At 40.1% G+C, this 14,760-nt stretch overlaps 1 protein-coding gene across 3 annotated transcripts in view; it reads right to left on the reverse strand.

The window, feature by feature from the left end:
* Positions 1–14,760, reverse strand: part of GIGYF2 (GRB10 interacting GYF protein 2) — a 124,885-nt gene that overhangs the window by 3,546 nt on the left and 106,579 nt on the right. For 2 of the 3 annotated variants that reach the window (XM_060301733.2, XM_060301731.2), the window contains 6 exons: positions 8,239–8,361; positions 5,331–5,540; positions 4,993–5,195; positions 3,675–3,829; positions 1,983–2,167; positions 1,048–1,195 (listed from right to left, as the gene is read on the reverse strand). In XM_060301733.2, the coding sequence (XP_060157716.1) occupies positions 1,048–1,195; positions 1,983–2,167; positions 3,675–3,829; positions 4,993–5,195; positions 5,331–5,540; positions 8,239–8,361 (1,024 nt within the window). The remainder of the gene's footprint in view (positions 1–1,047; positions 1,196–1,982; positions 2,168–3,674; positions 3,830–4,992; positions 5,196–5,330; positions 5,541–8,238; positions 8,362–14,760) is intronic. The other variant, XM_060301732.2, reaches the window with a different exon arrangement.

Consider the following 14,760-nt stretch of genomic DNA (forward strand, 5'->3'; position numbering starts at 1 on the left):
AAAAGGGCAACTCTTTTCATCCGGCTGCCCACACCTTTCCATTCTCCTTGTCCATCCCCTAAATTTCTAAAATCCATCTAACTCCTCTCCATCTCCACTGCCAAAACCCTATTCCAGGCCACCAGTACCTTTCATCTGGTCTATACTGCAGCCTCCTAACTTTTCTGCCTGATTTCCCAATCTGCCACCTTGGCCAATATAACCATTCTATTCCAGACAACACAGTTTTATAACAGCCTATTCTACATTCATAAATAGAGAATAATATTAATTTCATCATTGCCTGTGAGGTTGTTAGGGCCAACTTAAGAAACACAGGTGGCCCATCAGCTTTGCCTATGCTGTTTATTATTCCAGAAACACCATTCCCTATCCTTCCTGTCTTTCAAAGCCCCAATTCAGGTGTCACCTTTTCCCCAAGGAAAAGGCTGCTCTGTATGAAGACACTGGTCCTCAGTGTTAGATAAGAGTAGCCATGGGTAACACAGAAGAGTGAAAACAGGCCTGCTCTGAAACCCCAGCTGCACTGCTAAATGCTGTGTGACTCTGGGAAATGTCTTAAATCCTCTAGGCCTTGGTTTACTCATTGGTAAAGCTGGAACATCACCTCATAATGCAGGATAATTATGAGAACTGTATTATACACACAGTGAATGTCAACAAATACTGGTTCTTTTCTGTGAACATGTGACTGGATTTATGGTCTGCTTCCACACAAATCAGCATTTTAAATAACTTTTTCTGTTGTCCATTAGTATTATTTTCCAACTAAACTGAAAGTTTTTTTTAAAGAAATTCATGTTAGATATGAAAAAAAGACTTTAAAACTGAAGGCACCGCACAATGTATTACTTTTCTTACTCCCTGTAGCACATGAGGCATAGCTCCTGCACTGAGATGCCCAGTAAATACTGACTACTAACTTTGAACTGGTCAAAAACATTTATTTTTTATAAGAAGTATTTCCCTTCATGAAAAACATTCCACCATGGGACTCACATATAATCTCCCACCAACACCCAGCTAAGACATTAGGCCTGTGCTCACCTAATAAACTGGGATCTGCTCGGACCATCTTCTGCTTTTTCTTCTTCTTGCCACTTTGTACAGCTTCAAAATTAGACTGTTGGTTGTTGCTTTGATTGGTCTGAAATACTGAATGGAGTGCACTGTGGTTCATCCCCCACACAGAGTCCTGTAAAACGAGATAGCACAACTGAGGTTACATGGTGGATACAGGCTTGGCCCACTCCGAGGAAATGGTTGACCTGGGTCTCACCTTACCAAGGATGAGTTTAAAAACAGAAAGCCTACCGTGGATTCTGGTAATAACGAAACTAAGAACAGTCCACTGAGGCATGCTTTCCCTTCATTTAGATTCAGACATCCCACTTGAGCTCTGTCTCCACAAGGCCCGTCCTGGTAACTCCAGGTGTCCACACTGCTGTGACAGCACAGCTGTCAAAACCTCTCCAGATATACATGGACTCTGTATCATTCACTAGGAATTGGCTCTTTGGTAATCCACACCTCTCACCTACTCAAAGTGGAAGGTTCCTTTGTTCTCTGGGGCCCATCAACAACGTGTGAAATGTCTGACAGGTTATAGTACTGTCAGTACTGGGTACCAGTGGATCCTGAGCAGCAGAGAGCTAACATTTGTAAGTTTTAACTATTTAAAACCAAATTTATGGTCTATGACAAGTTGGAATTTGCAATTTGACAGAGGCACTTATATGAACCAAGAACAATGGGGCTGATATGCCTAACAGAGAATGAATGGCTATATTTGCTAATTGGGAAATTCACAAAGGTCTCTGGACACTGAATTTGAAAATATCAAGTCCACCATGTTTTAAAAGGTTCCAGTCACGTGATATACAAAAATGGGAACATTGTTCTAATTTTCATTTCTCTGGCTGCTCAACATTTCAAGACATTAACACTCACAAGGGCACTGCACTCACTCTGCTGCCTCATACCTGCTGCTGCGGCGGCGGCTGTTGCTGCTGCGGCTGCCGCTGGCTGGCTTTCTGTTTGGCGCGGCGCTCCAGGAACTGCTTGGCAAACTCCTTGGCCTCAGAGGTATCTCCTAAATAGGCCCTAATGTAATCATGGACCTCATAAGGAGATTCTACTTCTTTCAGGAAAGAAACAAATGTGGGAACTGTAATATGAGAGGAAACAAGACATAAAGAGTAACAATGAAATATCACACAGAAGAGATCAGTTTCAGTTTTTAATATATTTTAACACCCAATACAGACATTAATGATGGAGACTTGAAAGGCATGTAGCTATTATGTTAAATATTCTTCAGTCTCCTCTGGAGTAGTAGTGGGGGGGACCCACTATCACTGCAATGCCCCAAATCATGTGAAATAGCACAGAGACAAAGATACCATGCATGTTTAGTTTCACTAAACGTTATTTTGGTAGAAACCAAATCATGTTGATCGAAACAACTGTTTGTCTAAGGCTAAAGTCATCTGGGGATTCATTTCTTTTTCCCTTAAATTCAATCAGTATTTATTAAGTGTGATAATGTGGGCAGGCACCACAACAGATACTGAAGATATAGGCATAGCCTCCTTTCACTTCACTGAGATATCCTAAGTTTACAAGAAAAACGGAACATGAAGCAGTGTGGTGCAGGAGAAAAGCACAAGTATCAGAGTTAGACAGACATGGGTTTAAAACCTGATTCTGAAATTTGCTGACTGTGTGACCTTGATGAGTTACTTAACCATTCTGAGCCTCTGTTTCCTAATTTATAAAATGGGGATAACATCACCTACATTGTAAACGTATGTCATAAAATTACTGCAAAAATTAGATACCTAGGATAACACATGTTAACCCCTATAAAGTGCCTAGTACATGGTAGGTGCTTAATGGATGGTAGCCATTGCTATTTTTCACTACTCTTTTCTCTGGCTCGAGCGGACCATTGGTTATTGTTACAATGCTACAAAGGAACCCTTCAATTCCTTTACTGCTCTGTTTTTAAAAGATTCTTGGTTTTAGAAAAGACATCAGAGGTGGACTAGTTCAACAAAGCCCATGAGTTATGGGAATCCCTTCCACACCAAGCTGGAGGGTAAGGGAAAGACTCACTTCCATCTAAGGCTGATAATTCTTCTTTGTGAACAACTAACAATTAGCAAGTTTTTCTTCAAATTGAGCTGAAATCTTTTCACTTGCATACATTATGGGTCTTAGCTTTATCCTACACAAAATAAGTCTACTTGCTCTGTCACGTGATTCCCACCCCTGCCCCCAAAGGCAGGAAGGGAAAAACCTCACATCACCTCAGACTTCTCTTGCCCAGGCTGACCTCTGTCCCCACTATAACAGTTACTCTCCTTTGTCCATCTGGCAATGCCCCCCATAAAATGAGCAGTATGGAACTATGACCTCTTCTTCCCTGTACATTATAAGACAGCCTAAGATAGCATCTACTTTTTGGTAACCACTGATAACCTATTTCAGCATAGTATTATAGAACTTTTCTATAATACTATTAAAGAGTCAAGTTCCTATGGTAGGTGCAGGACTTGACCTCCATCAGATTTCACCTCCTGAGTGTTGGCCCATCATCATTCCAATTTTCTAACTCTTTGTGGGTCCTGCTCTGCCATTCCACATGCTGGGTTTCCCTCCCCAATTCTTACCATCCAAGTTATTTGCCGTATTAAGGGCATGAAGCATCTGTTCACACCACTGGGTAAATCCATCTTGGGCTTTATTTACTCCCTGAAAGAGCTTCAGCAATTTTTCTTCTTCTTCTACTTTCTTATTCTGCCGGTTAGACACACCTACAGATTTACTAAAGCAAAACAATAGGGCGATATTATATTCCCAGAAACTGTTACTATATGATTATACTCTAACACCATAAATAGACAATGTCTTGGCAACACCGGATGGCTGTCCAGCAATCCAATTCTTGGCTCCAAAAATGAAAACAAACAAACAAACAACAACAAACCCGAAATAAAAAAACTGAAATACTGGGGGTGGGGGGGTGGGTTACTCAATACCCCTTAAAATCTAGCCTCAGTTAATACATTCTAGTTTGTGAATACAGGGCTTCTTTTCAGAGAAATTATTAAATGTTCCCCTATGTGTCCTTCAGTAAGACTTTAAATTTTGCTAAGCCTCAGTTTCCTCATCTGTAAAATGGTACTAATACTTCTTTGGGTTATCAAAAGGAATAATGATACTATATGCAAAGGCCTAGAGCATAGTGCCTGGCAAAAATGCTCAATAAACTGACATTTAGTGTCCTATTCATAACACATTAAGCCCTCAATCAAGAAGAAATACTCTGACAACACTACCATTTATTAAGTAGTTACTATGTGCCAGGCACTTTACTAACTACTTCACATGTATTCATTTAACCTTTAGAACCATACCCATGAAGTTATTATCTTCATTTTATAGATGAGGGAACTGAGGCTCAAAGAGGTTCCCTCTTGCCCAAGGTCACACAGCTAATAAGTGGTAGTGCTGGGATTTGAGCTGATGTATTTAACATTAAAACCCATGTTCGTTCAATAAAACTGTATACTAAGGAAAGAAAGATGAATGTAAAATGTAACTAATTTATCATAAAAATAAAATGGTTTTAGTGTTTATAATACTCATAGTATAAGTAACTTAAAAATATAAATTTAGAGAAAAACGCTAAAATCTAGAGAATACCTTGGTGAAATATTCCACAGCAATAACAAAAATATTAAGTGGTTACCATGTGACAGGCAATGGACTAAGTGTCCAGCAACCAAAGGAGCTCCTAGTATAATATAGATGTGTTTCCACAGGGAAGAAAAGCAATCATCAAACTATGACCTCACATGGTAGGATACAGGTGAAAATAAGTAAAAACTAAATAACTACCTTTCTCTGGCCACCCCATATCCTACTCCTCACACGCCGCCTCCCCCAACCCACCAAAGAGCATAGGTTGATCATTTTGAGCCCTACCTGAGACTGGCGTTTTTATTTTTGTTTGTTGAATTCCTGGGTCCCACCTCTTTCACTGCATCATCCCAGAATCCCATGTTGGAATTTTTAGTGTCAGCATTACTCCAGATACTACTGACTAGGTCAGATGCCCACTGGTTAGGGGGACCAGCATTTATAGAGCCCCAGACAGAATTCCCAAGGCTGGTGTGCAGGTTGGAATGCTGTTAAAGAAAAGGAGACAAATAATTACAGTTAACAATATTAAAAAGATAAAAAGGGAGTCCACGAAAGTTAGGAAAGATAACTTAACTTATAACACCAGTCCATAGCGTGACTGCTTAGGAAAATGAACCCACCGGATTATTCCGGGCTCTGCTGGGTTGCTGGTGCTGCTGCTGTTGCTGCTGCTGCTTCTGCATTTGCCTGGCTTCTTCCTGTTGTATCTCCAGAAGGGACTTTGCAGTACCTGCGGGTTTGCTGACATTCCCCCACCCTGAGAGTTTCTGCTGTTGCTGCTGTTGCTGCTGCTGGAGAGCTTTCATCAATTCCCTCTGCTGGCGCCTCTGCTGCAGGCACAGAAACAGAAGGCAACTCAGGATTCCGTTGTTTAAAAAAATAGTTACAAATGTCCAGTATACTAAATGGAATGTAAATACATAGCAGCTATATGAAATTATACACCATGACAGAGTTAACTCCTCTACTGCAAATAAAGATGTAAACTGCCAGAAGTACTAACAGGAGAATAAAAAGAAATCAAGAATTACTTCTTAAAAATTAAGTAGGGCTTTTGGTTAAGCATAAAGGCAAAATATATGTTTACTTCCAAAGCCCTACCAAAATGACAGAAAAAATTTTTTTTCTAAAGCATAAATCTTAAGGACAAAGAGAATAAAATAGACTTTAAAAGCTGGAAAGCAGGCAGATAAAGACAGCCAATATAACAGACCCAGTAAGTTGACACCTAAGTAAAGGAAGCTCAGAAACAGGCCAATTCACAGAAAAAGCTCAGGAATTAGAGGTAGGGGTATCTCACATAGAAGAAGACAGGCTGAAGGTCTGTAAAAAGCAGCACGGAGACCCTGACTACCTCCCCAACCCAAAGCAGTTAACAGCTATCCCTCTCTCCCCAGAAGAAAATTAAAACTTTCCATTTTAAAGAGGCTGAACCAGATTAGCGGATTAGTCTATAGGAAAGCTGACCCAGGACAAGAGAATACACCTACAGATACCAACAGATGGTGGGACTCCAACAGAACAGACCATTACAGAGACCACTACGGAAAAGCCCAGCAAGGTGCTGTATATACCAGAACCTCCAAACAGCTTTTCTGTGCCTTATTCCTAAATATGAATGAATAGCCCAGGATCAACAAACACTTGACAGAGCTTCTAAGATGAAAGCCAAAGACCAAATCAAACAAAATTCTGTGGAAACAGAAACAAGACAAGGGAAAATAGGAGCTAGCTTTTTAAAATGCTATCAGTAAGTAATATTTTTAGAGGTAAGGTAGTGCAGTCAGTAAAACAAGAATAAGAGGCTATAAAAAGAAACACTTAGAGTAACAACATATGGACTCAGAACTTCAAAATAAGAGAACATACATTAGAAGTTCAATAGAAGGACTGAAAGATAGGACTGAAGAAATACCCCATCAGAAAAGATAAGAGATGGAAAGCAGGAGAGAAAACCAGAATCAGTCCAGGAGGGCAACATGCAGATGACAAGAATTCGAGAAAAACAGAGCACCTGTGCAGCAAGCCAAGCGTGCGTTCAGATCTGAACAGATTACAGGGTCCTGGAAAGGACACCTCCAGGGAAAGAATGAAACAGAATTGTCATAGGTTTTCCCTATGGGAGAAATATGTATGCAGTGGCATTTTATACCTTTTGAAGAGTGTAGGAAGACTTAAGAGTTCAAAGAAAATTAATCAAATAAAAACACAAGGCAATTATTAACTTCTAACAGACAAAAATATGAACAAGAAAAGACCTGTGATTTCAACTCTGATGACCACTATTATTATTTTTAAGCAGAGACCAAAATTACTGGAACAATTTCTAGCCTTGAAGGGGGAAGATATAGTCTGCTCTGCATTCAGCTGTTAAACTTTTAGAAAAGAGAGATGATTTCAGAGAAAGTTCAGTCTATTTTTTTATTTTAAGAGGGTGGGAAATAAGATAATTTTTTAAGGTGAAGCAACATTTTAACCTACTGGATGACATCATGCACACTACATGGTAAACGTGTACAGACAATTCCCGGGGCCTTCAGTGAACCACACCACCGAGACCAGAATGACAGCTTGCATTCGCGAACAACTTGACTGCTCTGCCTCAAATTATATCCACATAAATCACTTTCTTCAAGACTCTGCTACCTCATGCCACCTTTTGAGAGAGGCCTTCCCAGATAGCACTACCTAAAACTAGACAATCACTACTACCACCAATACTAGCCCCAACTCCCAACCCTCTCTCTATGCCTCTCCTCACTTTATTGTTCTTTCTGACACATACTGCCTCTAGAACTCAGGATTTACTTAATTTTTATTGTCCATGTCCCCTCAACCAAAGGTAAGCTTTATGAAGGCAGAGAATTTTGTCTGTTTTAGACTCAGCTATATCCCCAGACTGAAACTGTAACTGAGTAGCAACTATGTGATGGACAGATGGATGGATGGGTGGGTGAATATGGCACCTAATGGCATGCTGAGCCAAACCATTTTCCTTATTTTCTCTCTTCTATCAAGAACTGTGCTCTGCTGCCCCCTCCCCAACCCCTTTCACTCTTCTGTATCCTTCCTATCCTAATGAGGAACTGTAGGATACAGACTTACAGGCAGAGAGGCGTTATTTCTGTCATATTTTAAGTTTTTCTAGGTTAGTCAGAAAACCCAATACCCTTTAGGGAAAAAAGTATTCTACATTCTAAGCATCAAATTTATAAAAGGATATCTGCATAAAACTCACCCCCAATTTTGAAACACCCAAGTAACTTTTATTTACGAGCTATTCTCTCAAGAGCTATGGTTAAAATGTTTAAGGTAACTGAACATTTATGTATCCAATCTTAATGTTATTCCTATGAGATCCTTCATACTTGCTAGAGACCATATTACAGGATAAAGAGGTGAATAACACATATCCAATTCAGACACACAGCAGCTCTGACAATAATAGTTATCTTTAGTAGCCACTCATCCATGATGCACACTAGCTATTCACTGACTGTCTAGATCACTGTTACTTTTAAAACTTACCTCCTCTCGAAGTTGCCGTTCTCGTTCCTCTTCTAGTTTTTGGATTTCAGCCAATGATAGTGTTGCCTGGGACTGACATGCTGTCGTATTGGACTGCTGGCCCCATGTTGAAGAAGAGGGAAGCTAACAAAAAAGGAAGGCAAACGAGTTCATGAGGAAACATGTACAGGAAACAAAGGGGCAATAATGCATGAAGTACAGCCAGAACATTCATGTTTCTTTCAACTCCATTTATAACACTCAATTCAAATTTCCTTCTTCAATCCTTTTACGTACTACTCTCCCAGTCAGTCTGCTTTTACGTAATTTTTTTGTCACAAGATTATTTTAAAACAACTTAAGTACATCAATACACTTTTATTTGATCTACCATTACGAAACTGCAAATTTGTTACACCTGGCATTGACATATACACCAATATACAACCATAAAGAGAAAGAAGTAAACAAAAGAATCACTAAGTTTTTAATCCAAGGAGGTAATAAAGGACAAGATATGCTACTTTCCAATGAAAGTAGCAAGGGCAAGATTTGTGAAGGGAGAGCTGAGGTGGGCAGCTGAGGAAAGATGCCAGGCACAGTTTTCTATCAGTCTTTCATGAAAGGGAGTTAACCAGGCTGTGCCTTCTAGTAGTGAGCACTAAGCTGGTTTTAATCAATAATTCTATTTTTCCTATGCCCTAAAATTATCAACTAAAATAAAGTGTAAATATATGAGTCCTGAATACTTTAGTGTTCTCAAAAGCTTGATTATTTCTAGGGGAATCCCTTGGCCTTTCTGGGCCAGAAGAAAGATACACTCTAATTTTGAGACATCTTAAGGCTCTTAAAAGCAAACAAAAACCAAATCTATCCAGACTTAAAATATGTTTAATAGAAACAATACATGAGCATGGATGGATCAAAACAAACAAAATGCCAAACAGTCCCAAAAAAGAATGGCTCTTCAGTAGGAATCTCTAAAACTGGAACTGATGCGATACGAGTAAAAACAGTTTAAACTGTCACTGATGTTACCAGACAGCTCTCCAAATGAGTACCCTCAACACTACCGAACATAATAGATCCTTTAACATTTTTTGCCCAATGATGGGTAGTACCGGCATTTCTCTCAAAATGCACCTGTGCTAGGGTAGGAGAGGGGTACAGGAGGCAGCTAAGAGAGAAAGATGGGGGACTAAGTAGGCAAAGTTGAGCACAAATGAACTCTTTTTCTCCACAGGAAATGACACGTTTTGGAAAGCACTATCAAGATCAAACCTGGCAGCAGATCTCAAACCTGGTGGCATCACCTGGAGGACCCGTAAAAATGTAGATGCCCCAGCCCCACACTCAAGGAATCAAAAGACCCAAAGGTAAAGCCAACCAATTCGCATATTTTTGTAATTCTGATGCAGTCAGAACCAGCAACCACTGATGCTGTCGAAAATCTCAGTGGCTGTATCACCCCGCGGTACCCAGAAACCAATCGCCAGTCCTCTTCAGCAGAAACTCAGCCAGCATCAAGGACAGATTCACTGCCTCCTGAAATGGCCTATTCCTCTTTCAAGAACCTCTGAAATCCTCCTATATTTTGTGCCAAAGTATACTTCACTGTACTTTTTGCTCATGATTCATGAGTCTGCTCTCTGGAGTAATGCAGAACAAATCTAAGTCTTTTTCACATGACAAACGTCTGCAGATAGCTATCAATTTCCCTTAAATCTTATTTGTACATAAGAAATAATACCCCATCACTCCATCAACATTGCCTCAGGGCATTTTCCAGTTCAACCAACATCCTGTACTGCCCACTCAGAGAACTGAAGTTTGTCAATCACGCTTTTCATAACAACTCTTTCCCAAGTCAGAAGCAAACAGTTGGGAATTTGGTACATTTTCTGCCCCCTGAATGTCTAATTATACTTTGCTGATTTAAAAAACATTACTTTTTTTTTTCCTGCCCTGACATTGCTACCTTACTTTTTCAACACTATTTTTGATAACATTTCTTTAAGAAAATCTGCTAAAACTCAGTAAGAACAGAGAGTCTGCAGTACCATGACCCACTCTCTCCCAACTCCTAGCTCAGCCAGACAGAAACACTACTTCAGATGAAGGCAGCAAAGAACACAGGCCTCCCTCTCTCCCCGTTAGCTGACAGTCAGTGGGCTGCCTTCCCGGGAAGTGCACGATATCAACAATTCTCATCCTGGCTCCAGCTACCTGTTGCAAAGGCTAAGCTACGGACAAACACAGCTGAGAGGAGAGGTGGCTCCCTTCTTATGCCTAGCCCCGACTTCTGGGATGGAAACTACACAGTGCTACAGAGACTACTAGGGCCCTGGCTGCCACTTTGAAAGGCAGAGGTTCCACCCCACCAGGAGAGGCAAGCCAAGAAGACCTGAGGCTACTGCCCCTCCCCCAAGGGCTCAATTCATAAAGCAGGCGCCATTGTTCCCAGCTCCAGAGCTGTGACTCTGGGACTTCTGTCTTGAAGCAGAGGTGGGTGGAACAGATTGGAATAGAGAGAGCTGCAGACCTCTTCCCAAAGGAACTGACTTCATTTGCAACAGAGTGTGGAGAGTGAGGAGTTCAACCCTAAGGGCACTTTCAAAAACAGTGGATGTTGCAGTGAAAGGCAAGGGGTTAACTGGTAGATTCACTGGAGATACAGGCTAAACTGTACTCTGCTTCTTTGTCTCAGAGAACCAAGCTAGAAGGAGTCTGCCTAGGGTCAGAACAAATCTCAAATATAAACCTCAGGAAGTACCTCTTCAAAAGAGCTTGAGTTTGATTGGATCAGGCTTTTGGAACATTTTATGCCCAAGGGTTCTTCTGAGAAGAGAATAATCCAGTTAGCAACTAGTGGAGTTTAACAGCCTAAATGTGGAACAAGACAGTCAAGGAGAGCCCAGCCCAAACCACTGTCAGCCCAGAGTGACTGTGAGCATACCCAATGCTGCATCCCCAGAGAAGCCCCAGCAGAGGCTTCACACTATTGGGGGAGAGGCGGGGAAGTTCACTAAATTAATCTAGCTAGCCACAAAACAAATAATAATAATGAGTGGGGGTGGAGGGAGGACCAGAACCCAGAACTGCTACAGTGCATTAGCAAGAAAGTATATCTATATACCAGGAAAAAAGCTGGCAATAGAAACTGACTGTGATAGTGAACGATCAGATGTCAGATTTAACAAAGACATCAAAGTCTTATAAATATGTTCAGAGAAGGAAACCATGATTAAAGGAGTAAAAGTAGACATGTTAACAATATCACATCAAATAAACAATATCAATAAAGATACAGAGGGCTTCCCTGGTGGCGCAGTGGTTGAGAGTCCGCCTGCTGATGCAGGGGACACGGGTTCGTGCCCCGGTCCGGGAAGATCCCACATGCCGCGGAGCGGCTGGGCCCGTGAGCCGTGGCTGCTGAGCCTGCACGTCCGGAGCCTGTGCTCCGCAACGGGATAGGCCACAACAGTGAGAGACCCGTGTACCGCAAAAATAATAATAATAATAATAATAAACAAGATACAGAGACTATTTTTTAAATAATCTATGAGATTAGAAATGAATTACAGGGGAAAAAACGTAAAAAACACAAACACAGAGAGGCTAAACGATACATTACTAAATAACCAAGAGATCACTGAAGAAATCAAAGAGGAAATCAAAAAATACCTAGAGACAAATTACAACAAAAACACGATGATCCAAAACCTATGGGATGCAGCAAAAGCAGTTCTAAGAGGGAAGTCTGTAGCAATACAAGCTTACCTCAAGAAACAAGAAAAATCTCAAATAAACAATCTAACCTTACACCTAAAGGAACTAGAGAAAGAAGAGCAAACAAAACCCAAAGTTAGCAGAAGGAAAGAAATCATAAATATCAGAGCAGAAATAAATGAAACAGAAACAAAGAAAACAATAGCAAAGATCAATAAAACTAAAAGCTGGTTCTTTTGAGAAGATAAACAAAATTGATAAACCATTAGCCAAACTCATCAAGAAAAAGAGGGAGAGGACTCAAATCAATAAAATTAGAAATGAAAAAGGAGAAGTTACAACAGACACCACAGAAATACAAAGCATCCTAAGAGACTACTACAAGCAACTCTATGCCAATAAAATGGACAACCTGGAAGAAATGGACAAATTCTTAGAAAGGTATAAGCTTCCCAGACTGAACCAGGAAGAAACAGAAAATATGAACAGACCAATCACAAGTAAGGAAATTGAAACTCTGATTAAAAATCTTCTGACAGGGCTTCCCTGGTGACTCAGTGGTTAAGAATCTGTCTGCCAGTGCAGAGGACACGGGTTCGAGCCCTGGTCTGGGAAGATCCCACATGCCGCGGAGCAACTAAGCCTGTGCGCCACAACTACTGAAGCCTGCACGCCTAGAGCCCGTGCTCCACAACAAGAGAAGCCATTGCAATGAGAAGCCCGCACACCGCAACGGAGAGTAGCCCCCGCTCGCCACAAGTAGAGAAAGCCCGGGCGCAGCAACGAAGACCCAACACAGCCAAAAATAAATAAATAAAAATAAATTTATTTAAAAAAAAAAATCTTCCAACAAACAAAAGTCCAGGACTGGATGAGTTCACAGGTGAATTCTATCAAACATTTAGAGAAGAGCTAACACCCGTCCTTCTCAAACTCTTCCAAAAAATTGCGGAGGAAGGAACACTCCCAAACTCATTCTATGAGGCCACCCTGATACCAAAGCCAGACAAAGATATTACAAAAAAAGAAAATCACAGACCAATATCACTCATGAATATACATGCAAAAATGCTCAACAAAATACTAGCAAACAGAATCCAACAACACATTAAAAGGATCATACACCATGATCAAGTGGGATTTATCCCAGAGATGCAAGGATTCTTCAATATATGCAAATCAATCAATGTGATACACCATATTAACAAACTGAAGAATAAAAACCCTATGATCATCTCAATAGATGCAGAAAACGCTTTTGACAAAATTCAACACCCACTTACGACAAAAACTCTCCAGAAAGTGGGCAGAGAGGGAACCTACCTCAACATAATAAAGAACATATACAACAAACCCACAGCAAGCATCATTCTCAACGGTGAAAAACTGAAAGCATTTCCTCTAAGATCAGAAACAAGACAAGGATGTCTACTCCCACCACTATTATTCAACATAGTTTTGGAAGTCTTAGCCATGGCAATCAGAGAATAAAAAGAAATAAAAAGAATCCAAATCAGAAAAGAAGAAGTAAAAACTGTCACTGTTTGTAGATGACATGATGCTATACATAGAGAATCCTAAAGATGTTACCAGAAAACTACTAGAGCTAATCAATGAATTTGGTAGACTAGCAGGATACAAAATTAATGCACAGAAATCTGTTGTATTCCTATATACTAATGACGAAAAATCTGAAAGAGAAATTAAGGAAACACTCCCGTTTACCATTGCAACAAAAAGAATAAAATACCCAGGAATAAACCTACCTAGGGAGACAAAAGACCTGTATGCAGAAAACTATAAGACACTGATGAAAGAAATTAAAGATGACACAAACAGATGGAGAGATACACCAGGTTCTTGGATTGGAAGAATCAATATTGTGAAAATGACTAACTACCCAAAGCAATCTATAGATCCAGTGCAATCCCTATCAAACTACCAATGGCATTTTTTACAGAACTAGAATAAAAAAAATCTTAAAATTTGTATGGAGACACAGAAGACCCCAAATAGCCAAAGCAGTCTTGAGGGGAAAAAAATGATGCTGGAGGAATCAAGACTCCCTGACTTCAGACTATACTACAAGGCTACAGTAATCAAGACAATATGGTACTGTCACAAAAACAGAAATATAGATCAATGGAACAGAATAGAAAGCCCAGAGATAAACCCACGCACCTGTGGTGAACTAACCTATGACAAAGGAAGCAAGGATATACAATGGAGAAAAGACAGTCTCTTCAATAAGTGGTGCTGGGAAAACTGGACAGCTACTTGTAAAAGAATGAAATTAGAACACTCCCTAACACCATACACAAAAATAAACTCAAAATGGATTAGAGACCTAAATGTAAGACCGGACAGTATAAAACTCTTATTAGAGGAAAACACAGGAGGAACACTCTTTGACATAAATCACAGCAAGATCTTTTTTGATCCACCTCCGAGAGTAATGGAAACAAAAACAAAAATAAACAAATGGGACCTAATGAAACTTAAAAGCTTTTGCAAAGCAAAGGAAACAAGACAAAAAGACAACCCTCAGAATGGGAGAAAATATTTGCAAACGAATCAATGGACAAAGGATTAATGTCCAAAATATATAAACAGCTCATGCAGCTCAATATTAAAAAAACAAACAGCCCAATCCAAAAATGGGCAGAAGACCTAAATAAACATTTCTCCAAAGAAGACATACAGATGGCCAAGAAGCACATGAAAAGCTGCTCAACATCGCTAATTATTAGAGAAATGCAAATCAAAACTACAATGAGGTATCACCTCACACCAGTTAGAATGCGCATCATCAGA

Source organism: Globicephala melas, chromosome 7 (genome assembly GCF_963455315.2).
Source record: "Globicephala melas chromosome 7, mGloMel1.2, whole genome shotgun sequence".
Lineage (NCBI taxonomy): Eukaryota > Metazoa > Chordata > Mammalia > Artiodactyla > Delphinidae > Globicephala > Globicephala melas.